Consider the following 25,604-nt stretch of genomic DNA (forward strand, 5'->3'; position numbering starts at 1 on the left):
TTCACAAGAATAGAATACATTTTTCTATTCTAAAGTTTCATCTTCATGACCACAAAATGAGCAAGTACTAAGAATATCAACATATTTGGATATTTGTTTACAAGTAGCACGCGGAACCGCAGCAACTCTGCCATCATTATGTTAAGCCCGCCCACCGACTCTGTACACACTGTTATTGGTCTGACCAGAGTTTGGTTTTTCCAGCTCGCAAGCCAACGGAGAGTTGCTGGACTACCCTGGCTGCAAATTAGATTTGCTGCCGCTAGTGTGCGTCTAGATTTCTAGGCTAAGTTAGCTACACTAAAACTACATAAGCTATATAGCTATAAAAGTAATAATTTATAACTGTAAGAATATACCTATGACCCTACAGAGGATAAATGGTTAGAGAAAGGATGGCTGGAACGATGGATAGATGTAAGATGACCATTGGAAATTTTAGATTTTTAAAAATGTCTCATGTTCACCAAAGCTGCATTCACTTGATACAGTAAAAACAGTAATATTGTGAAATATTATTACTCTTTAAAATATCTTTTTTAATTTTTATATATTTCAAGATGCAAATCATTTGTGATGGCAAAGCCATCTGTTACTTCAGTCTTCAGTGTCACTCCCATATTAGTGAGAGAACTCTGAATCATATTTTTTGGTGCCATCTATTGGTTAGGAGCTGAAGTGGCATATTTTTAAATGTATTAGAGGAAATTTAAGGAGCTCCAGCAATGTTTATAAATATTTAACTATGAAATGTAAGTATTTAAGTATGTGTAGCTTATGCTGATGTCCTCCCTCAGGCTTCAGGCCTCGCTTTGTGCACACGCGGCCGGCCAGATCCCTGTCAGTGGAGTTTGAGGGCGAAATCTATGATGTGGACTTGCAGGCCGATGACAAAACCCCTCTTGAGCCTCGACCAATCAGTAAACGGCACTATGAGCCCGAGGGAGGTATTGATTCGGACTTTGGGCTGGAGTCTGATGATGGATCGGAGGAGATGCAGTCAGATGACACTAATGCTGTGGGATATCCCAATTCTCTCAAAGTCACACACAAGTAAGAGCTGCAGGCCTTTGGACACCTCTAAACAGGAGATCAGTATTGTAGTTTAGGCTGCATGGTTTAAGTGTGTTTTGCTCATTTATTGTTCATTTTGCCTTGGGATCACAGGTGTTTTATATTAATAAATGACACTGTGCGCTGTGAAAGAGAGATTTACCAGTCTTCGAGAGCATGGAAAGACCACAAGAACTTTGTGGACCAAGAGGTGAGACCCACAATCCGGTATTAACTTCAAGATTACTGCTGTTTAAACCACATGAATGATGTTTTTTTTACGCTTGTCCCATAGATTGAACTTCTCCAAGATAAAATGAAGAAACTGCGTGAGGTTAGAGGTCATTTGAAGAGGAGGAGACCAGATGAGTGTGACTGTGGAAAGAAGAGGTCAGTTTTGACATTAGTCTTTTATTGGCTATGTGAACTGGTTGATTTTGCTGGTGAGCGTACTATGGAAACATGATTGGTCAGCGTTCCACTCATCATCTCTCTTGTTGTATTTTGCTCCTTTAGAGACACTACTGTTCAAAAGTTTGGGGTCAGTAAGATTTTTTTAAACACTTTTATTCAGTGAGGGCACCTTACATTTATCAGCAGTAAAGACTTTTACATCATTACAAAATATATATATTTAAAATAAATCCTGTTCTTTTGGACTTTCCATTGACTCTTTTCAACAAATGATTCTTGAGAACCAAATGAGCATATTAGAATGATTTTTTTGAAGGATCATGTGACACTGAAGACTGGAGTAATGGTTTGATATAAATTACATTTTAAAATATACTCAAATCGAAAACTGTTATACTTCGAAAAAAAAATATTATTTTTGTCTTGTTTTTCTGTACAAATATCGACGACATTCCTTGAATCAAGATACATTTACTTATGAAAATTAGTGTTTGCTTAAAGCAACACTCTAAAAATAGTGCTGGGTTAAAAATAACCCAAGGTGGGTTGAAAATGGACTAAACCAGCAATTGGGTTGTTTTAACCCAGCGGTTGGGTTAAATGTTTGCTTAAAACAACCCAATTGCTGGGTTAGTCCATTTTCAACCCAACCAGCATTTTTTAGAGTGAAGATTGGATAAGAAAAATAATCTTATTTTCCCCTTTTAAATTAAATCTTATTTTTCGGACCGCACTGGCAGATATTTTTTCTTATTTGAACTATAAACTCAATTAAATAAATGCAGCCTTGGTGAGACTTTGTTTAAACAGTAAAAAAATCTGGTTACACTTTATTTCGATAGTCCACTTTAAATATTCTACTAACTATAAGTAACTTTGCAACTACATGTCAACTTACTGTCATTAGAGTATTAGTTGACTGTCAGTAGACTGGAAGGTTATTGTTAGGTGTTAGGGTTCGGGTTAGTAGAATAAGTTGATTTGTAGTTGCCAAGTTACTTATAGTCAGTAGAATGTCTGTTGGGGGACCAACAAAATAATAAAGTTTTTGTAAATATTAATCAGACAGTCTACAAATACTCTAATGACAGTTAGTTGACATGTAGTTGCAAAGTTACTTATAGTTAGTAGAATGTCTAAAGTGGACTATCAAAATAAAGTGTTACCAAAAATCTTACTGACCCCAAACTTGTGAATGTTAATGGTAGTTTGGATATTATTCTGAAAGGATAGTGACGAGTTCTTCAATCTTGATTCAAAAATAACAAAATTATAATTTTTTTTATCTGAACAGCAATATTTAGGAAAATCAATCTGAGTTAGTCCAAATTCCAGCTGGATTTATTAAATTTAGTACTGTTCTCTCCTTATTACAACCAGTTACTATAGCAAAGAGAGAGCGCAGAAAAACAAACCCGAAAGATTGAAGAATAGGAATGACCACCTCCATCCCTTTAAGTGAGTTATTTGCGTGTGTGTGTCTGTGCCTCGTCAGTTTGTCTGTACTCTGTAGTATCGTCTCTGTTAAAGTGTGTTGGATTAATGTCTAAATCTGTGTAGCGTCTCTAACAAACAAGTAACTCTGATGATGTCGCCTGTCAATTCAACAATTGTTGTATGTGAAATGGTGTTTGGACATGTGTTTATACTCATTTTGGTTGAAATGTTGGAGAGTTTGTCATGAAATCTAAGAGTTCTCAGTTGGCCCTGTTGCATGTGTAATGTTGCATGCGTGCATGTGTACATGTTGTTGACGGGTTAATAGTATTGACTTCTTTTCGGTCCATGGGTCACTAGCTCTTTCCATAAGTATACAATCCCAGCAGCAGTCTCTACCCATAAACAGAACTCATTTTGAAGTGTAAACAAATCATTACAATTGGAAAGTGAGATTATGAAACACCCTGGTCTGAAAATAGGACAAGAAACTTGTGCTTTTGGGGGAGGGTGGTGTGTACACGATCCCTCCACTTTCTCACGACCTCTGACCCCATCTATGTGTGGCGCTGGCTGGTCTACCTCCCCCTATCATTGTGTAACTCACCTGGGATGGCGTTCCCTTTCACTCTGGCTCTAATGTCTCATTTATGTATGCCACCAGAGAGACCTTGCAGGAAGTGGACAGCAAGGCTCAACTCTACAACGAGATCCGTCGCAGGAAGAAAGAGAGGAAGGAGAGGAAGAGGCAGAAGAAGGGTGATGACTGCAGTCTTCCTGGCCTCACCTGCTTCACACATAATAATGACCACTGGCAGACCGCCCCCTTCTGGAACTGTAAGGAAATGCTCATTGTTTTTGCTACACTCTCAGAAAAGAAGGTACACTGGGGTGATAGATACCCTTTCAAAACATAGACCATTGTACCTTATTTACTCCTAAAGGGTGCCTATCAGTACCTTAAAGGGATAGTTCACTCAAAAATGAAAATGACCCCATGATTTACTCACCCTCAAGCCATCCTAAGTGTATATGACGTTCTTCTTTCAGACTAATTCAATCAGTTATATTAAAAAATGTCCTGAGATTTATAATGGCAGCCCAAAATTTAAAGCCCAAAAAAGTGCATCCATCCAAAAGTAATCCACATGGCTCCGGGGGGTTAATAAAGGCCTTCTGAAGCGAATCGATGTGTTTGTATGAGGAAAAATATCCATATTTAACACGTTATAAAGTAAAATATCTAGTTTCTTCCAGACCAGTATTCAACTTACGAAGAAAGTTCTTTCATAATGGATGGATGCACTTTTTTAGGCTTCAAATTCTGGCCTGCCATTTACTGCCATTTTAATGCTTGGATTAGCCAGGACATTTTTTTTAATATAACCCCGATTGTATTCATCTGAAAAGTCATATACATCTAAGAATTAATCATGGGGTAATTTTCATTTTTGGGTGAACTATCCCTTTAAAGGTACATATTTTTGCCTAAAGTGTAGGTATTAGTCAAGTATAGCAACAATGTATTTGTACTTTGTTACACCTCTAAGTACAGTATTTGGATATTTCTACTTTTACATATTTACGTATAAATATTTTTGACTTCACTACATTTTAAAGATAAAATTGTTACTTATCCGATGCATCTCTCCAGAACCTTTTGTTACATTTACAAATGATACCAAAAATAACAGCACGGAAAGCTATGCAGATTGGTCATAGACATAGTGATATCCAGTTCTCGAATGAATCTTCTGCTTTTATTCAGTTCCTTTGAATCTGTAAAACTGTGAAAAAGAGTGAATGAATCTAAATCTTGAAGTACACTGAATGTGTAGTATCTTTTGAAAAGGGTACTGCCTCAGTGACCATTATTTTGAAAGCGTAGTCTATAAGTCTCACTAACTCTTTTTAAACATGTTTTTTTCTAGTTAATATGTTTATTGACACAAACATTGTTTTCTTTCTCTTCATAGTGGGTGGCTTCTGTGCCTGCACAAGCTCTAACAACAACACATACTGGTGTCTGAGAACAATTAATGACACTCACAACACGCTCTTCTGTGAATTTGCAACTGGCTTCCTGGAGTATTTTGACCTAAACAGTGACCCGTATCAGGTGAGGATGTGACATGTTTCCAGTTGCATTTTAGTAGAATAAATTGCTCTCTTGAGTGTGAGATTATGCACAGCAGTAGTGCTTTGGCACTGCTGTGGGGATGCAGGTATGACTCTGATCCTTCTGCCTCACTTCTTTCTTGTTTCTATGCAGTACAGTGTTAAATAAAAGCTTTGGAAGCCCATAATTTAAACAAAAACATACTCTATGGATAATTACTCTTCCTGTAAAGACGTGCTATTATCTTTCATCTTCATTACAGCACTTACAATAACTGACTCAATAAGTGCACATTATGTTTTGTAGTTAACCAACGCCGTTTATACAGTGGAGAGGGACATTCTGAGCCAACTGCATTTGCAGCTGATGGAAATGAGGAGCTGTCAAGGACACAAGCAGTGCAACCCCAGACCCAAAAGCTCAGATGCAGGTAACACTCCTGTCCTGTCTCTGCACCACATGTTCTGTGTGAAATGGGGAATAAAATATACTAGCACACCTTTTAATTCTAAGATACTTTCAATGTCTGAATCTGAAAAATCCAGTTGCGTCTCTGCTGACAAACCAGATTAAACCAGTTTACGCTGGTTTGCTGGTTTAAGATGGTTTCCCAGCATGTCTAAACTGCTGTTTAGCTGATTTCCATCTGGTCTCCCACCTAAAGTGCCCAAAACCCCTTTAAAAACAACCAGCAAACCAACTTGGACTACTTTTTTTCTGGTAGGTATACAGGGTGATGCATGCTGACTCATTTTTAGCCACGTTCACTGTCCAAGATGAGAGGAAAGTGTTGAAATATTTAGCAACACATGGTGTTTTGGCACACTCTGTGGATGCATGAATGGGATGAACCATGTGTCTCTAATGGTGGATGATGGATTGGTCACAGAGTTTGGTTTCTCTTTAAACCATCTGCTCATCTTTTTATTTCCCATTCATATTTTCCATTTGATTCCCTCAACAGGAGACTGTGATTCCAGCAGCCTAGCAATCATATCATCTCATAGTTTTGCATTTTTTTCCCATTCCTGGTGAAAACCAGGCTAGATGAATGGCTCATGTTAAAGTATTGTACCAATAGAGATGGTTTATTCTATATTTATAGGTGTTAAGAACCTGTTTATGTGCTCCTGTGAAATTTTGAAAAAATCTCAAATTATAAACATACTGACTCACATTCCTCTCTGAGTGTTTTTTTTATATATATATTAGCAGTGGAATTGTGGTTAAAATTATTTTATTCATTACTGGGAAGGAAGAGGTCTATATATCATTGGGTAATTGACTGTATAAAACCTGCTGTCATCAGAACCACTGAGATTTTCTCTATTTGAAAACCGTTTATAATTTCTTATGAGGAGAGACTGATTCATCAAAGTGACATCCTAAAACCCAGTTATAAATGCTACTGAGATGATTTGCAATATTGAATATTTTGATTTATACAAGTTGTCATAGCTCTTAAACAACTAAATGAATAATGTGGTCAGCGCCAGTGTTTTGGAGGCAAAAACCATGGATTTGATTTGTAATAAACACATAATCTAAAATCAATAGCTTGGTCAAAATTAGTCAGCTTGTACTCATACGCATGTTGTTTCAGATCTGTATGACTGACTTTGTTCCATTGAAACAAAAGAGAGGCAAATAAACAAATAGGATTTACCACTTAGTTATGTAAAAAAAAAAAAACGGATGCATGTTCATACATAGTCTGCATGTTGGCATACTCATGTTTTTTTTGTGACCTTACATCATTCATCACTGTTAACGTAATGCCGTCATGTAACATTCATTCCATTCTTAACACTACACTTCCTTACTATCTTTCTTTTTTCTTCAGGGCCATCAGATTTTCCTCATTTATCTTTTAAATCATCATTCCTTCATTGTGTCTTTAACAATACCTCTCCTCAGGAGCTGAGGGTTATGCATGAAGATCTGCAATGTGATTTATTACCCTTTTTTTAATCCCAATAGACATTTAACATTTTAAATGCTTTTATTTTCCTGATCAGGAAGTAAAGATGGAGGAAGCTATGATCAACACAGGTATCCACATTTTTGAATCCCTCATTGGCTTTTGAAATAACTGCATGGGCAGCTTGTTTCCACTAATACGCCACGTTTCATTGAGCTAAGTGTGTGGTTGCATGCTGGGTTGAGCTAACAATGTGAAGTATATTTAGAAAATCACACAAATATTAGTATTTTAAGCTCCAATTACAAGTTAATTTTTCTAATTTGAACTCAGTTTGTTGCCCTTTATGTATTCCTAGATGTCATTTAAACCAAAATCATTAACATAATTTAAAATCCAAGACATTTGACTCTTCATACACATCATTTGGTGGGGAATAGCATCTCGTAGACCTCTCAATATTTGAGACACTTTAATGACATTTTTCACGTTCACGCCTGTCTTGACATCTGTGTTTTTGGCTTACCTGCTTACCAGGCAACAGCAGCATCGAAAATGGTCAAAGTTGAGGAGGCCAAGCCTTTCATTCCTGTGAGTCTTTGAGACAATACGAACCCATTTCTGTTCTCATTCCACTCTCCAGTAGTTCTCCACACCGCATACCATATCTCCATAGACGTTGAGTGGCAGATCTGGTTCAGCGCGGGCCATCAGTTACTGCCTGACCCACTCTGGGAATGCTCATCTCATTCTCTCGCCCTCCTTTAACACGCTTTTGTTTTTGCAGAGTTTCATTTCCTATACCTCTTGCCCACCCTTTCAGCCTCATATTTCATTTCTTTTTCGGTTGCTGATTTCTTGGTTCCAGGATTTTCCATCTTTTTCAGTCTCTTGTTGGATGTTTTATTTTGATTTGAACCTCATTGCACAGATTTTCAGTCTGTCTGCGCACCCTTTATTTATGATGTGTTGGTTTTGGGTGTCCATTTGGAGGACATTTGTTGTGTTGATCTGCATTCACGCTGCTTTACTGCTTCGAAATAGAGCTTTTCTATTGGTCTAAGGCTTAAAAAAAGCACTGCAGTGGTGTGTGGGGCACTAATTCAAGACCCCTCGGCAGGAGTAGGCTGGGAATAACTGCATGTTTTAGACGCATTCCAGAGCAAAGCTTTTCTGCGCAGCAATCGCCAGCCCTTACTGACTTTTCTCGCTTCCCCCTTTCCCGTTTCCCAGAACACAACCAGCCTGGGACGTCCACAAAGGTTAAACTGCCCAATTTCACAGAGGATTTCGACTGGCAAGTACTGGCAGATTTGTACAGCGTGAACGAGAGTCTGTACGAACACAGGCGCAACTACAGTCCCGTTCTGGATGACTGGATGAACTTTTGGAAGGATGTAGATAGTATGTTTGCACTGCTGAGAAATTTAAAGACACTCAACCAAACCGATAAGCTTGACCCCCTGGCTGAGCTGGGCTCCGGGGTCCCGGAGGAGGCTAGCGGTGCTGGTTCCCCCATCCAAGAGGAACGGCCCCCGAGCCCCGTCACCGCAGGTCCCCCAAAAGGCCTGAGCCCCAAAACGCTTCAAGAGAGTCTCTTAAAGTCTCTTAATGAACTTCCAGAGGGCCGCCTGACCAAACTGAGTCCTCTTCCAAGAGGAGACACCTGGGTTCAACAGCTGGAAAACGAGTTGGACAATGAGGGAATGACGTTTAGCGGCAATGGAGTCACCGAACTGGAGACCCGACATGACTTTCTGTTGCGCAGCTCTAAAATTCTGGATTTCCACATGCAAGAAGAAGAGGAGGACATTTTTCAGGCCCAGGGTTACCTTCCCCTCTCGCCGCAACCAGCCAGACCTCCAGAGCCCGCTAGGGAAACTCTTCCAGCATGGAGCGAAACCTTACAGGAGAGGTGGAACGGAAGCGTCAAACCTTTTACCCACAAGCCCAGGGACGCTCAGGAGGGCAGCGCCGCTGGCCCATCCCATTGAGAAAGGACTGTTGCCATGCACTGTGAAGCCAGCCGACTCAGAGACACTAACCCCACGGAGCATGGACTGCTCTCCTGTATAATCCAATGAATTATTTTGTTTTTTACAGGTGCTTTCATTTATTAGAAATCAGTGTTATGTATTTTGTAAAAAAAAAATATTATATATATATATATAAATATAAAAATTTAGAGGTAAAGTATTGGATGCATCTTAAATGTTGGGTTTGGTTTTAAATCTCAAGTGGGAAAATGCCATCAAAGTAAGGTTTTAATATATTTTTAATCAAAAAAAGAGAAAGAAACTTGGTTAAATGGTTAAACCATTGCATTCGTTTTTGAATTAACCACATGCAGATTGTTTCCCCAAGATATTTGATGCACTTTTTTTTTCATGTTTCCCGACTTCAACACATTCTTCAGTCTCATTTAGACATAAACAACTCCATGTTGACACAACACAAATCATTATTTGTTGGATTCGCATCTGTTAATGAGTATTGTTGTTCTCCTCTTCTATGTTTACTTCAGCTTATTGGGTTTACACTATAAAACACTGCTTGAACATGTTTTTATACACTTGGATTGTGGGTTTAATGGTTTGACTTCTTGGCGAAACGTTTTTCTCACAAATTTTGTATAGTTGTTGCATTCGGTTCATATAATGTAAGAAGGGCATTCACTGTAAGTGCTTTTATCATGGATGACTCTAACATTCTACACTAACCCACAGTAATCATTTAGCTTGTTTCATTTGTGAAGAATGTGAGATGGGCATTTTATGACCATTTTTGTCCTGTCTTTTAGAATTACAATGTCTAAACTCATTTTTGAAGAAATTGTTTGAATATGAGGTGACCTGCCAAATTTGCAAATATTACGTTACTTTTTAACCAATGGTGTTGGAACAATTCTGGCTTCTGGAAAGCCAAGAAGCTTGTTTTGAAATAAAAATCTGCCAAACATTTGTTTCACCTACCTTGTGACTTTTAAGTTTTTTTTTTTATAAATCTGATTTTACAATGCAATTAATTTAGTTTTTTTTTTTAAATGTAAGACACTGCGAATTAAAGTTGTGGAGTCTTTTTTTGTGTTCTGTAAACAGTTATGTTCTCATCTGGTGTCAACTGGGTGTAGGAGGTGCAATTGTGCCTTCATAATCCTCCAATAAGTACAAAGGCATGCCCATAGTACAATGAAAGTGCACTATTTCTTTGTTATTTCATGTGTCATACTTGTGGACTTTTTATGATTAGTTTTATCCTTTATAGACTATACCCACACATGCTCTTTATTTTAGGCCATGTCCTGGGCTGAGTGTTTTGAATAACAGCCATTAATATACTGTCAAGTCATTAACAGGCTGCCCTCTACAAATGCCATTCATTTTTCTTCATGTTTTCTCTATAAATATGTACACTCTAGAAAGGCAGTAGAAACAGTATTTATTTATTTGTATTAATTATTTAACCATAAAATTGAAGCTCTGGCAATATACAATTTAAAAAGTTCAATATAGCTTTTACATGTTGTGGTAATTAAGATTTCTGAACATTCCTTTTGGAAAATGTAGTCCTAACCATATCCCTACCCCTAAACCTAACCCTAAGTTATCCCTATATCAGAGGGAAATGAAAGAATTACACTGATGTAGCTAGAAGTACATAACCCTTGTAAGCCTAAACTTGACGTAAAATTGTCCCTCAAATCTGATAAAGATGTTGAGGAACATGCTACACTAGGTGAAATCACATATATTATACATTAGGACTTCCTGAAATTAGCCTTTTTACACACTAATTTAATAAGAGCTTTGTATGTTGTTCGTTCGTTCATTACCGGTATGCTATTCTGACTGTTGCTGCTGAAGCGTCGTCTAGTAATATTAGTCTACCACTAGAGGGCAGCACTATAGTTTGTCTAAACCTGAACTTGATCTTGATTAGGTTATCAATAATTGCTCAGTTTTTCAAAATATCGTTTTGCTAAAGGTGTATGGTGGTATAGATGTAATTTTAAAAAATAATAAAATAATACAATGCCAGGAAAGTATCGGTTACAACTAAGCCATTTTAACAACAGAAAATTAAAGTTCATGCAAAAATTTATATTGTCGTCATTTACTCACCCTCAAGTTGATCCAAACCTGTATGAGACCCCATTGACTTCCATAGTATTTTTCCCCTATGGAAGTCAGTGGGGGTTCATCAACATGTCTGGTTATTGACATTCTTCAAAATATCGTCTTTGTGTTCAGCAGAAGAAAGAAACTCATACAGGTTTGGAACTTGAGGGTGAGTAAATTCTAACAAAATTGTAATTTTGGGGTGAATTATCCCTTTAATGAAACTATTGGCCTACTTCAATACGGTAAATCGCAACGTAAATATAGGTTAATCTATAAAAATGTATCAGAAGATTTAAAATGCTACACTTTGAAAAAAAGTTAATTTACTGATCTATGGCTACATGTTTACAACGATCTGCGAAATGAGGATGTAGTAGACGAACCTGGCCACCAGGGGGTGGCACTGTAATAAATTCACCTATTAATATTTGAGTACAACTTGTGTGTGATGTGGGGAGGTTTGCTTTTCCACATGCACATTCTAAGACTTTTTCGGGCAGTAGGGTGTGATGAACACTAAACAAGAGTGATTTTGTCCAAAGACACGGGTCAAAGGTCAGCTGGACTCCTGGGTGAGAGAGACCGCTGAGGAAGACCATAAAGTTTGGGTTTGCCTCTATTATTAAACATTTGTCTTAATCATTTCATGTGATAGTTGTTATCAAGAAACATTTTTTGGTTATTGTTTTTATGTAGCTAGTCCTATGTGTGTGTGTGTTTATATGAATACGTGAGTGTATATGAGCATGTGATGTCGTGAAAAATAGCGAGTAATGACTATAGAAACAATTGTATTTGGGGAACTACGTTTCCCAGAATGCACTTGGAGAGCCCCGTCACCCTCTTCATCAAATCCGCAATCTCACACTCACTGTCCGTGTCGAGGACAACAACTCACTACCTCTGTCTCTCTCGCTCGTGTAAGTACACTACTCTTCATTCAGTTCATTATTGTTATGTCTCGATATTTTAGTCAGAGTTTTAGAGTCGGACTGAGAGGGATTTGCTGTGAATGAATTCATTGAAAGGACCAGTGTTTGGACTACTATATTTCTCTAAATTAATTTCAATTATAAAGTCGTGACTTCGTAAACATTAGGTCGGTAATTTGTTATTTTATATAAACAAATAATTCTGGCTGGTTGACACGGTTTAAAACAAATCTGATAATGTTTTTTTCTGTTGTCTATCGCACGTTTACTGTTATTCTTTGTCTTCCTCGACGCAGCTCGACTTCACAAAACAAATGACATGCTCTGTAACGCTGTTTGTGTTGCTTCTTGAACAGTTAGTAAGCAAAAACTAATACTACTTTGTTTTTATTTCCATTCTCTTCAGGATTCAATCTCTTCTGAATTATTCAACTACAAAGAATCATTTCAGCACCATGACCAGAAATCAATTCCTCCTATTTATATTGACATGACATGAATTGAACTTTTTACTGCTACGCTTATAGATGAGGCAGCATATGACCACTTGCATATGATATGACCTCTTTCCGATTTATTATGATGAGGAATAAGTAGAAAAATAGCAGGTGGACATCAATACAGAGGGATCATGATTGGAAGTTGAGTCATCTCTGACCTCTTTATTGTGTGTTTGTGTAATCTAACTGCTTTAAACTTTTAATTTAATTTATAATTCAATCATAGTTCTATTTACATTGACTCCAAGCAGCCAAAATGACTTCATCGTATAACGATGATACCAGAAGTGATATATCCGAGTCTCTGGAAGTCTGTGAATTCGAGGGACAGTACGGAGATCCGGGTGGTTACTACAAATCCAAAAGCTTGCCTGTTCTTAATGGCAGCTGTCCGGCCGTCAATGAGACGTTGAAACCGAGGCTGGTTAGCACGACGCAAACTTTAGTAAATACAGACCAGTGCTTGGTGTTCAATGAGCTGCGGCACAAAGGAGACTCAAGCGAACTGGATTCACTCACCAGGACTGATTTCTCTCCTTCCATGTCCAGTATGGTGGGTCTTAGTAGCTCTATGAAAACTGAGACCAACCGAGCAGGTGGCAAAAAGATAGGCTTTTCATTGGCAAGATTCATCCGCCTTCCTGTGAGGAAGTACATGAGGATGATTCTGTCAGACTCTAGGTGTTTTCTGTTCTGTATGTGTTACCTGACGTTTATCCAGTCGTTGATGGTCTCGGGCTACCTTAGTAGTGTCATCACCACTATAGAGAAGAGATACAGCCTTAGAAGCTCTGAATCAGGACTGCTGGTTAGCTGCTTTGACATTGGAAGTCTGCTGGTAGTGGTCTTCATCAGTTATTTCGGGGGTCGAGGTCAGAGGCCACGCTGGTTGGCGGTGGGTGGGGTGTTTATCGCCGTGGGAGCAGCTCTCTTCTCCCTTCCACATTTTATCTCTCCACCTTATCAAATCCAAGAGGTCAACTCCTCCACGGGGAACAAGGGCCTGTGCATGAATGGGAACGGGAGCAGAAAGGACGCACTGGATGTGTCGTCCTGTCCGCGGGACCAAGAGGGCAACGATCACTCCATATATGTTGCACTTTTCGTCTGCGCCCAGGTCCTGGTGGGTATGGGATCCACTCCTATCTACACACTGGGACCAACGTACCTAGATGATAATGTGAAAAAGGAGAACGCATCCCTCTACCTTGGTAAGAAACTTTTTTTTTTTTTTTGTGCCATAACCTACTTACTGTGTACATTACCTGGCTACTACTTGTTGATTACAAGTAGGGACAATATGTACAAATTTTGGATTAAAATATCCAAAAACCTCTAGAACAATCTTATATATTTTGGTGACTTGTGTACTTGCGTTATCCCAAATGTTTCCAAGAATGTTTAAATCCAGAGAAATAAGCAATTTCAACTGTGTCTGTGTGTCGCCTATCATTGATATCCTATCCGCTTTACCCTCGATTTCCAAACCATGTAAACACCAAACACGCTTTAATATAGTATGTGTTTTATTAGACATAAAATATATAAACATTTATCAATATTAAATATATACTCACCTTTTTATTTTTTTTATTTATCTGATTCATTGAATATATTTTTTAATACACACACACACACTATTTTTTTGTTTGTTGTGATTTAGGCCTAATTAATTCTGGAGCAGCGAGGTCATTGCAAGTCAAGGGGCTATTTTACATGATCACATGACCCTTGTTCTTTCCTCTGTCATATACCTTTATCCTTAATCTTTTCCCAATCCCATTACTTCCACCCTGTGATTGAGCATGCTTGTGCACTGTGCTGTGTTTAAGGAGACTTTTGTTGAAGAAATTATTGGGGAAAAAATGCGACACCACGCTAAGTAATATTCTTGTTTTGGTTTTATTCAGCATCACACTATTATCAGTGTGTTAAGTCATAACCATGGCGACCATCAAAATATGAAGTATGCAGAGAGTGTGCATAGTGACAGGTTTTGACAAAACAAAGCTGCTTTAGTTGAATGATTGATTGGGACAGACCAGTGATTTTGAATGTTATGGGAAGACCCCTTTATCTACAGTTTGGTGAGTAAGTGGGGCAGTGACGGCCCTCTGTCTGTGGCACCACCGCACCCGTCTGTCTGTTTCCTCCAGCTGTACACATTCCCAGACAGCATCTTTTAAAGAAGCACAGGGCTGATCTAGGAACAGGGTGGGGCCTTTGTGATGGGTGATAATGCTTCAGTAAACATGCACACACACTCTATGGAATATAGAGCACCCCATTATAAAGTACATATGCTGCAGCCTCAAAGTCAATGTATTGATCACCGCTTACATCACCTGAAGCCATTCTGGTGAGCGGGATATGAGCTAGAGAGACAAAACAACTGGCTTTTCTTTGTATGTGCACGTTTTCATTCTCCTATGAATCTTTGCTTCATAGATGAGAGATTTTTTTTTACCATGTTGATGTCTTGAAATAGTATTTAAAGCCTTAAAGAGCTTTTTTCTTATAGTTTGGTGGTCCTGATCTTGTATAAAGCATTAAATGGGTTGATTAAGATGATAATAATGCAGTTTGCAATAGTGTAATCTTTGTTTTTAAATGTTTTTTCATTCCTTGATTGCTTAACCATGTGCTTTTCTTTCTTTTTGATATTTTAGATAAAGGAAAATGGCTGAATTATAGGAAAAAGTACATATGTGACCCTGGACCACAAAATCCGTAATGGGGTACATTTTTATAAAATTTAGTTTAATACTGAATAAATAAGCTTTCAATTGATGTATGGTTTGTTAGGATAGAACAATATTTGGCCGATATACAACTATTTGTAAATCTGGAATCTGAGGGTGCAAAAAAATATAAATATTGAGAAAATCCCCTTTAAAGTTGTCCAAAGGAAGTCCTTAGCAATGCGTATTACTACTACATTTTTTTTATATATATATATTTACGTTAGGAAATGTAGAAAATATCTTCATGATCTTTTAAAATCCAAATGATTTTTGGCATAAAAGAAAAAATCGATTAATTTTGACACATACAATGTATTGCTGGCTATTGCCACAAATATACCCGTGCGACTTATGACAGGTTTTGTGGTACAAGGTCACATATATTAGACAGTTTTTGTTGAGTCTCACTTCAGAGACCGCAACTAACAGACAGCTAAAAATAATATGAATCATTAAATGAACCATTATTGTGTCTCAAGTTTGCCTACTTTCTTTCTGGCGTCTCACTCAAAGTTCCAATTATTTCAAACCCCATTAGAATTTGTGAAAAGCACTTGAGGCAAGAAGACAAATTGAAATCTCCTGTATGTTGCGAGGAATTGGAGTGGAATGTTTGCTTCGTCCTCAGCAATTGTTTGAGCTGCGCACACATTTGGATAGTGCTGCTTGGGGGCGTTATACTTCCCTCTTTACATGGTTCAGACTGGGACAGGGTTTATCGTTGCAAAACATGTTTATTCTCCTGTTCTTTTTTTTAACCTATGGTCTCTGAGTTAGTTACGCTCAACGGACGAGGATTCCTAATGAAAACATTTACATACCCCAAAATCCCTCAGGCAAATTAGTTTTAATGAGCTGAAGTTAATCAAAGTTCACTGTCCACCGTCTCCTTGTTCTGACACACTTTCGCACACTAAGACGGACCCCTGTTCAGTCGTCAGTGACACTTACTTGAAGAATGACTGAGAATAGCATCTTTTATGATTCACATTTTAAGGCCCTGGACATTAACCTCTTTGTGGGTAACATATTCCAAGTAACTAGAGTAATTACAAGTAATCAGATTACTTTTCTCTATTAACTAGTACAGTAACGCATTACTTTTACAATAAAATACCTGAGTTACATTTTCAAATAAGTAACGCAAGTTACTTTGTTTTGCCATTTATTGACTGACACCTCTCTTGTCCCCATGTCGAGAGAAATCGTGAGAGTGCAGAGGCGTTGTGTAAACATGATGGGTATTGTAGTTCTAGGCTAATGTGAGCTTTCATTTACTCCTCTCACTTGCACAAAAACATTCAGTATTCCTCAAAATGAATTAAAACAATGAAAAGCAAACTCTGAATATTTGCAAACCTGCAATTATTACATATATTAAATAACACAAATATACTTTATGTATTTAATCTCACTTTATTAACCAATGTCTTTGCTTTTGACCTTTGATGATATCGTTCAACCATAATAATAAGCAAAAATTTCCTTCAGTCTGAGGTTTATGCATTTCACTTTTGCTCTGAAAGGTCCATTACATTTGACAAAAATGTAACTTTTGTATTTATTTTAAACAAAAAGCAAGGTCAGCCCACGTGAAAAAAGTAATTTATAGGTCCTGTTTTTCGTGTTTTTTTGAAGCTTTGATTGTGTTTACAGTGTGCAATATAACATGTGTTCATGTTTCATGTGTAAAAAAACACAGAATTTTTCACACAATTTACTTATCTGTATACCGCTGTTTTCACTGTCCTCAAAACGGCTTGAAAGATTTCCCTGTTCTATGAAGTCCCTCCTTCAGAAATGCGTAACAAGTTCTGATTGTGCCAGCGGTTCCTGTGTTGTGATTTGACAGCAGCTTAGGGCACGTTGCCCGGAAAGGTCACGCCTCTTACCATAACGGGGAGATGAACGTGCTCAAACTACAGCCCCTGAAGGCCAAACAAAGGTGATTTGACTCCGGGATGAAAATAACAGCGTCTGAACGACATGGCGACAAACGCAACCGAACGCAACACTTCCTCTTCTCCACAAGGGAGCAACAAGACCACGCCCCCTTTTTCGCATATTCTTGTGGGCGGAGGTTAGTCAACAAACTGTTCTACTGACGTCATTAAAGCAAGATGTACAGGGATGTAGTCTAAACCGGCCGTTCGCTGTAGGCTTTGAAAGGGAACTTCTGTTAAATAAAATATCTCGCTTGGCTTTGAACTTTGAGCTTTATAATTTTACAGGTATTATTTATGCTCTAACAGCAACATTACACACTAACTAAAGTTTGAAAAATGGGATCACGAAGAACAGGACCTTTAACACATAAAAAGTAACAAAGTATTGCAATTTGTTATTTTTTTAGGGAGTAACACAATATTGTAATGCATTACTTTTAAAAGTAACTTTGCCCAACACTGTACGTTGTTCATCCAAATATAGATTCTGTCATAATTTCCTTTTTTTTTTTTTAAGCAAAGCAACATACAATAGAAGAACATAAGCAATTTGTCACAGAGCCAACAATATTTATAGTTTACATAGTAAAACACAATATTACAATATAAATAGTATACTTAGTAAAAAATATTAATTTACTTGAACACAAAAGATTAATTTTGATGAATATCCCGGCTACTCTTTTTAATATCCTCCTGGGACCCACGAATAGACTTTTTTGTCCACTGTAGTGGACATTATATTTAAGTGAATTTCTCTGAAATCATACATGTCACATTTAAAGAGCACATTCGGGGCTTTGCAGAGATACCAAATGTTTGGAGGTTTCACCAGGACAACAACTTCTTCTTGGTCTTTAAAAATGACTGACATTAATGTTTAGCACTCTTATGGAAATATGATAATATTTTGTATTTATAATTTAAATCCGATTCATTTTCAAATAGTTTGTTATAAATCAACATCTCAAGAAAATGTTAAGGGGTTTCTAATCAAAATATGACTTTCTGTTACAAAATAGGGCATTCATTTCATAAATGTCCACTGTAGTGGACGCCAGGACTTAAATCATGTTTATCAGGCATTTTGGAGACATAAGTGAATAGAGAAAGAAGTTACACATCAATATTCAAATGAAAAATTAGATATTATTATGAAAATGTTGCCAATTATTACTCCCATTATTACACTTCTTTTTTCATTACATGTTGCACCAAGAACACATTAATATGCAAATTAGATGCAGTGTATAGATGCATTGTATAAAATAGAAAAATCCAAGTATGGCCATTTTATCCACATATTTCATAAAGTAAAATGGTATATCGGTGCATTTCGTTATATATTTCACAACATAGTTCAGAATCATCTTTAAACAAAGTTTGTTTTAAAAAAAATCCTGAATTAGAAATTAGAATTAAAAACAAATCCCATTGTTTTTGCCTATACATGCAATATATAATATAATACAATATAATAGTCCTGGTGTCAACTACAGAAGACATAACATGAATAAAATATAATTTTTCAAAAATGATTTTTTTCCCCATTTGTTTCTTATACTCTAAACAATGTAATGACATGAAAAAATATTAAATTCAAAACATTTATTTTTTCTAGGTCCTAGGAGGATATAATGAAAGTGAATGAGGACTGGGGCTGTCAAATTCCCCCCAAAAATAAAAGTTTATTTCACTTGTGCATTTTATTCCAAGTCATTCAATGTCATTGTATTCATCTAAAATATATTTTGCTCTCCATAGTAGAAATAAAGATATACGGAATTGGAATGACATGAAGGTATGGTACGTAAACAATGACAGAATTTACATTTTATGGTTGAACTATCCCTTTAATGGTCTAGTTCTTCATTTGAACAATGGATAGAACTTTGACCCTCAATCGACAGCATACAATTTCCTCTTAGGTGGCAATTCATTAATGAAGTGGGGGCCCAGGTGTCTCTCTGACTGATTTATAGGCCAACGTTGTTCTTAGCGTGGTGCTCATGGCTTATAGACTGCAGTCCCCCTAACGTAAGTCTTGATTGGATTGGTTCTGTGTGTTTGGGTGTGTGTATTTATGTCTGTTGCCAAATGCAGAATGAAGTAATATTACTTCAGTAGGCAGCTCTGCAACTTTAATCTCTGACACTATAATAACTAAGGGCATGCATTATGTCTGTGTTGGCTGTTGCGCTTTTTGTCAGAGATGCTTAATGCACTAACGGCTCCCTGGTGGATGAGCGGTTTTATTTGCGGTAGTAATTGAGGAATGCTGCGAGATGGATGGAGGCTCTGTTATATTGGTGTGCACAATATCAGGACGCCCTGTGTAAAAACACCTACTCTATCTGCCTGCTTCTGTTAAATTTAGAAGGGGGTAACAACTGCTGCATGTTGTGTTTGTGTATGTGAGAGAGCGACTCTGACTTTGTTGGGTGTTTCTTCAACTACAGGCACTTTTGGTCCTGTGGGTTTAAAACAAATAAATGGTCTTAAAACATACTTTTCATACTCGCACTAGTTTAATTGGTCCACTAACAATGTCCAATGGGGTATATACACTGAATGTATTGAAAATGCATCAAATTCTAGCTGTGAAATTAGCCTTAGCAAGACAAAGGAATCAAATGTTTTATTGATTTTTAAAGGTGCAGTATGTAGGATTGATCTAGTGGTCGAAATGGGTACTGCAGTCCAAATTCAAAATATTGGAGAGTTGTTTAATCCCGCCCCCCTCCTCCTCAGACTCAATGCTCACGCGGGTTGCCAGCTTGAGGACACAACAGACGCAAGCGCAATTGACAATGAAAGCCGCACTGTGAGTTAATTTATCCGTGTTTTAATATGCTCTCGTTCATAGAGATTTTTAGATGGATGCCGAGGCTTTTTAGGTCAGGAAGAGTCTGCGCCTTTTAAAATGTCATTTCCACCACAGAATGAAATTAAACAGTGATGGATTGGTGGGAATATGTATTACTTTACTTTCCGAAACAAAAAGTCCAGTGATGTATGTACTCCTGTTGCCTTAAAATTAAGTAAATAAACGTATTTTCATTTACGCATGAAGTTTATTACTTAATAAATTTAAGACAACAGGTTTCCTCAATTTTTAAGTTAAGGCAACTGATCACTTTTCACAGTGTACACACATCAAAGGACTTTTTTCTGAAAGTAAAGTAACACTTTACACTTTTTAATATCATTTTTGTGGTTGAAATGACACTTAAAAAAAAGAAAATGAATAAAACATTTGATTCCTTTGTCTTGCTAAGGCTATTTTGATGTATTTTCAATACACACAATTAACCCTTAAATGCATGACTGTTTCACCAAACATTCTTACATATTCGGGTCTTTAGCGACCCGGATCTATATCTAACATGGATAGATCTATACCTGTCGCGATAATATATAAAACTCCTGACATTAGAGTAACAATTACAGAAGAATAAAATAAAACATATTTCTTTACCTTTTGGAGCTTGGAAGGGTTCAGTTTGAACAGATGTTTTATACCATCACCACTGTCCTCGTCAGAACTAATTTCCCAGTACATTCTGCTTCTGGATCATATTTGTCATCTCACGCATATTCTCAAAACTCACTTTCAACGTCTTGAAAATAAATATTTTGATCACTGACAGCTTCCTTCACCAGATCCATCATCAAGTGACAGTGACACTAATATTTGATTGTGTTCAGTACTGTCTCTGCAGTAAATCGCTGAGCCATTTCAAGTTTTGCAGATTATATATATTATTGTTTCGTTTTCTGTCTGAGGTGACTGAGTGAAACATCACTTCATCATTTTGTATCAGACATTGCCACCTTGTGGAATAAAGGTGAATTGCAGTTATTTCGTCATTAAAGATTAATTCATTATTGTGCAGGAAAAAAATGTGTACAATCTTACACACCTCGGGTCGTTAGCGACCCTATACAATTTTGACAAAAAACTAGTGGAAAAACAGGCATTCAATTATAATTTTATACATTTTTTCTTGTTATATTGTTTAAAATGGATTAATCGAGGAATACTAAGAAGGCTGATGTCTAACTTTTATAAAATGAATGAGGAGGAGGGTAGTGAATGACGTCTCGGGTCGCTAAAGACCCGAGGTATGCTTTTAAGGGTTCATTTTTTTTTTCTGTTTTTGTTTTGCGTAATATGACAAAATAACAACAATCTGCTGTATGTATATAAATATACATTTTATATATTTTTTCTTCACATTATGTCTCATAATTCTTGATAAACAAGTACTACTAAATTTAGGAGAAAAAATACTTTCTATTGGGGCAAAATGATTGGTCTGTAGTTGTTGAAAAGATGCTACATTAAGACAAGGGTAAAACATTATAGAATCTAGACATAAGTCTTTATTGTAAAGTAGCAAAAATAAATGAAATTATTGTAAAAAGTTTATAAACCTGAGCCTGTTGTAGTTGGATCTTCATACAAGAAAAGTTGAAGAAACAACCTACTTTTTTTATTCTAATGCATTGCCGTTTTCCCTCTTTATGTGCTCAAGTGTTCTTATGACGCACACACAGCCACATCCATCCGTCCTCTCTTGCTCCTGAGTTTAATATTTTCCTCCACACGCTCCATCCATTATGTGTGATCATGTTCCCAGGGCTGTGCTGTTGTGTGGCCTTACAGAACATTGGCACACATATCACGGAACAGCCACTTCCAGACACGTCCACAGGCATCGGTTACACAGGGTTACTCTGCAAGTAGCCGGTGAGCTTTTTACCACACGCCGTCACTGTCCCATACTCTCCTCCTCATCTAAACACACCTTCGCCCTTGTGAGGACATCATGTCACCGGACATGAACTGTACTGTATTATTAGAAAGTCTTCTATTTCAATGCAAACAATAATTGATTTTCTGCAGCAATGCATTCTAATTCTGGGTGTCCGAATTGCAGTATTTGGTATCGGTAAAGGTCACATGAAAACTTGGTATTCAATTTTCATATGATCTGAAACAGTTGGCTTGCTTTAGGGTGTGTTTTATAGTAGTGCCGCTCACAAAATTCACATAACCTATATCTGGACTGAATGAATAATCTATGTATGTTATTTTCGAATTACTTGAATGACACAATGATTGTACATTGCCATATGGTTTGGACTTTACAAATGGGGCCATTACACCTATGTGCCTGTGAGCTGCCAGATTGGCTCTGACAGATGTCACATAGAGTTTGAAATGGGATCAGAGCACATGTTTTGACATTAATCGTAATTAGTGCCTGTCCGCTGGGGTTGCGAACAATGCATGTCAATTTGAACAACTCAAATTAAACATTCTTATTCTGCAAATTAACCCTAATTGTAGATCTGGGTTTGTCACTAAATGACAGCGGGTTGAGCTAAATTATTACAGATCACTTTATTCATTGCTTTGTCCCTTGGAGAGTTACAGCTTTCTGCCTTTTGAAATTAGCAAGGAGTGAAATTTCCTCTTGTTGAGTCCTTTAATCTTCATCTTTGGTTGTATTTGTAGTGTGCCGGTAGTCTTTTGTTGATGTTTACCTCAAAGCTTTTTGAGATTACTGCATTCCAGGTACAGTATTCATCTTAAGCTTATTTTCAGATGAGCCAAGCAGTTACTTAACACTTAAATAAGTGTTCATTGTGTGATTCTTGACGTTTCAATGCTTCTGACAGTATATTCTTCTTTGATATAAACACTTGAATGGAAGACAGAAGGATTGTGTTGACTTTTGGGCCACACTTACTTAAGGGGCGTTCGCTCCTTTCACAAAGAATAAAGAACCTCTTTTAAAAGGATGTTTTCCAACGTCACTTGCTTTCGAGCTGTTGAATTTTTAAAGGGAAAGTTCACTCAAAAATTGTGTTCTCATTTACTTACCCTGTAGTTCCAATCCTCTATAATGTTCTTTCTTCTATGCAAAGAAAGAAGTTTGTCATTTTAGTACTTTATCTTAAACTTTTTTTAATGTAAGTTTCAACATTATTTCCCTGCAGTCGATAATTTTATCCCTTAGAACTCATCTTGTATTAGCAAAATGACACATTTAAATGTTGTGTGAATTGAATAGCGACTTGAATCTCTCTCCGTTTCTCACACAAAGCTGTTGTTGGAAAGTAACGGACAAGTCACCACTTGTTATGATTTATTTGCAGCGTATTTGAGCTTGAAAGCTTCAGTCCCCATTCAATACAACCGCATGGAAAAGAACGACCAGTGCAGTCTTTTTGAGACCACCTAAAGAAAGAAAGTCATAAAGGCTAATTTTTTGGGTGAACTATTCCTTTAAGAAGTGCAGTTGCCTCTAGCTTTGTGTGCACTGTGGACATGTAAATCTCTCCATTACAACATTGGTCTGAAAGACACCTATTGTCTCTGCTGTCCCCCGTTCTCAAAATACATCTTGTTGAAAATGGCACGATATGCAGTTGGAATCATATTAAACCTGAACGAGAGGAAAAAGAGGTTATGCAAACCCTCATGCCCTGTCCATCTTTTCACCAAACCCTGTTGTTTTGCTATAAATATGTGGTAAGGTGATTATTTGCAGATTCTCTGTGCCTTTGCCATGGCTTTTATCTCTTAATCACTCTTTGGTCTGTCTGGGGTTTTGGATGTGACTTATTTAATAACCTTCCCTCAGGATATAAGGCTCTCTGAAGCACAGAATGTTTGCCACGTCTCAGTCCCAGCTCAGGGGCTACGGAAAAAGACATTTCTGAGGTACTCTGCGAATTATGTATCCATAAAGGATGCCTGTACAGGGATTTAAAGGTTGTTCTGATTTGTTATTTGGAAAACAAAGTCAGGAATGTTGCGTGAAAGGTCATTTTTCTATGCCATGTGTGCAGAGTCATATAAAAGTAACAAAAAAAATTTGGCTCGCTGGACTAGTTGACTTTAGTTGTGCAGTCATTGCCGTGTATGACTTAATTAGCCCAAATTCTCAATTCGTATGCTAATCTCATTTTGAATCTCTTGCCCCAGTTCAGAGAAGCATCTGAATGTGGCTGTTACATCTGCTGCTCCGTTGGTCTGGATGTGCTCTTGAAGACTGGAGTATTGTATTTTATATACATTTACTACAGGGATTGCTTTAGTTACCCTTTGCATGGATGGATCTGCATGGATGTTTTTTTGGCTATATGACTGAGGAATTGTTCTGGGTTGTGTTCCTCACATTGCTGGTTTTGGGGGCTTTGGAGATATGGTTTGTAATGTGCCAGTGCAGATGGGCTTCCAGGGATTAAACTTACAGTAAACCCCCAAATTACCTTTTATGACCTTGTCAATCATAATAGGAGTTGTGTGTCATATAAAAACAAATATTTAAAAACAAAACTCATCCAGGGCAATTATGTTCTGTAATTCAGTTGTAGTCTCACAAGCTGAAGAAAAGTAGAACTTGTTATTCAGAATTCCCTCCATCTAGATCAGTAGTCGTTTAATGTTTTAGCGATTAAACTACTGTTTAAAAGTTTGGGGTCAATAAGATTATTATTATTATTATAGAAATTGATACTTTTATTCAGCAATGACTCATTAAATTGATCGAAAGTGACAGTAAAGACGTTATATTACAAAAGATTTATATTTAAAATAAATGCTGTTCTTTTGAATTCTCTATTCATCAAAGAATACGAAAAAATTTAAATGTATCACAGTTTCCACATAAATGTTAAGCAGCACAACTGTTTTCAACATTGATAATAAATGTTTCTTGAGCAGCAAATCATCATATTACAATGATTTCTGAAGGATCATGTGACGCTGAAGACTAATAAAATACATTTTAAAATATATTCAAATAGAACCAGTTATTTTCAATTGTAATAATGTTTCACAAAATTGCTGTTTTACTGTAGTTTTGATCAAATAAATGCAGCCTTGCATGATGAACATTGACTCCTATCAAAAACATAAAAAATCTTACCGACTCCAAACCTATTAATATTTAAATGAATAATATTTCATAGACACAAGAATAAACTGAATAAACATTGTTGTGCCTGAAGAATTTGCTTATTTTAAAACAGGCTTGGACATTTACAGTTCTTGCAAAACTCTTTTCGAAGGCCTGCATGATCTGGAAGATCAAACGTTTTTTTTTTTTTATCAGAAGTCAATCTTCTGAAACATGACTATGGAAAGCCAGAAAGGTCAAAAATGTTTATCATGCATGCAGAAATATAAATGCAGCACTTTTGAGGGAGTCTCAGGGTGAGATTAGGGTTTTGACTCCACAACTACTGCATGTATATAATAAAATGGCTTATAACCAACGTAACATTTCCACTTATATTTTAAAATATACCTGTATTGAAGGATGGTCCCAGATGCATCCGCAGATGTCTGGGCTGAGACCTGAATATCCACTGACCCTGACTACACCAACCTGTCACTG

General features: G+C 37.0%; 2 protein-coding genes across 3 annotated transcripts in view; both read left to right on the top strand.

The window, feature by feature from the left end:
* Positions 1-9,086, top strand: part of sulf1 (sulfatase 1) — a 46,080-nt gene extending 36,994 nt beyond the window's left edge. Inside the window, exons 12-19 of one of the 2 annotated variants that reach the window (XM_079806029.1) lie at positions 798-1,053; positions 1,168-1,264; positions 1,349-1,443; positions 3,569-3,741; positions 4,881-5,023; positions 5,330-5,453; positions 7,042-7,075; positions 8,178-9,086. In XM_079806029.1, the coding sequence (XP_079662155.1) occupies positions 798-1,053; positions 1,168-1,264; positions 1,349-1,443; positions 3,569-3,741; positions 4,881-5,023; positions 5,330-5,453; positions 7,042-7,075; positions 8,178-8,211 (956 nt within the window). In that variant the 3' untranslated portion in view covers positions 8,212-9,086. Of the gene's footprint in view, positions 1-797; positions 1,054-1,167; positions 1,265-1,348; positions 1,444-2,847; positions 2,926-3,568; positions 3,742-4,880; positions 5,024-5,329; positions 5,454-7,041; positions 7,076-8,177 lie in introns of both variants that reach the window. The other variant, XM_079806030.1, reaches the window with a different exon arrangement.
* Positions 9,087-11,897: 2,811 nt separating this feature from the next.
* The window catches only part of slco5a1 (solute carrier organic anion transporter family member 5A1), a 59,456-nt gene continuing 45,749 nt past the window's right edge, over positions 11,898-25,604 (top strand). The window contains exons 1-2 of the mRNA XM_079805690.1: positions 11,898-11,985; positions 12,404-13,708. Of these exons, the coding sequence (XP_079661816.1) occupies positions 12,754-13,708 (955 nt within the window). The 5' untranslated portion in view covers positions 11,898-11,985; positions 12,404-12,753. The remainder of the gene's footprint in view (positions 11,986-12,403; positions 13,709-25,604) is intronic.

This window comes from Gobio gobio (assembly GCF_949357685.1).
Source record: "Gobio gobio genome assembly, chromosome: 23".
Classification (NCBI taxonomy): domain Eukaryota; kingdom Metazoa; phylum Chordata; class Actinopteri; order Cypriniformes; family Gobionidae; genus Gobio; species Gobio gobio.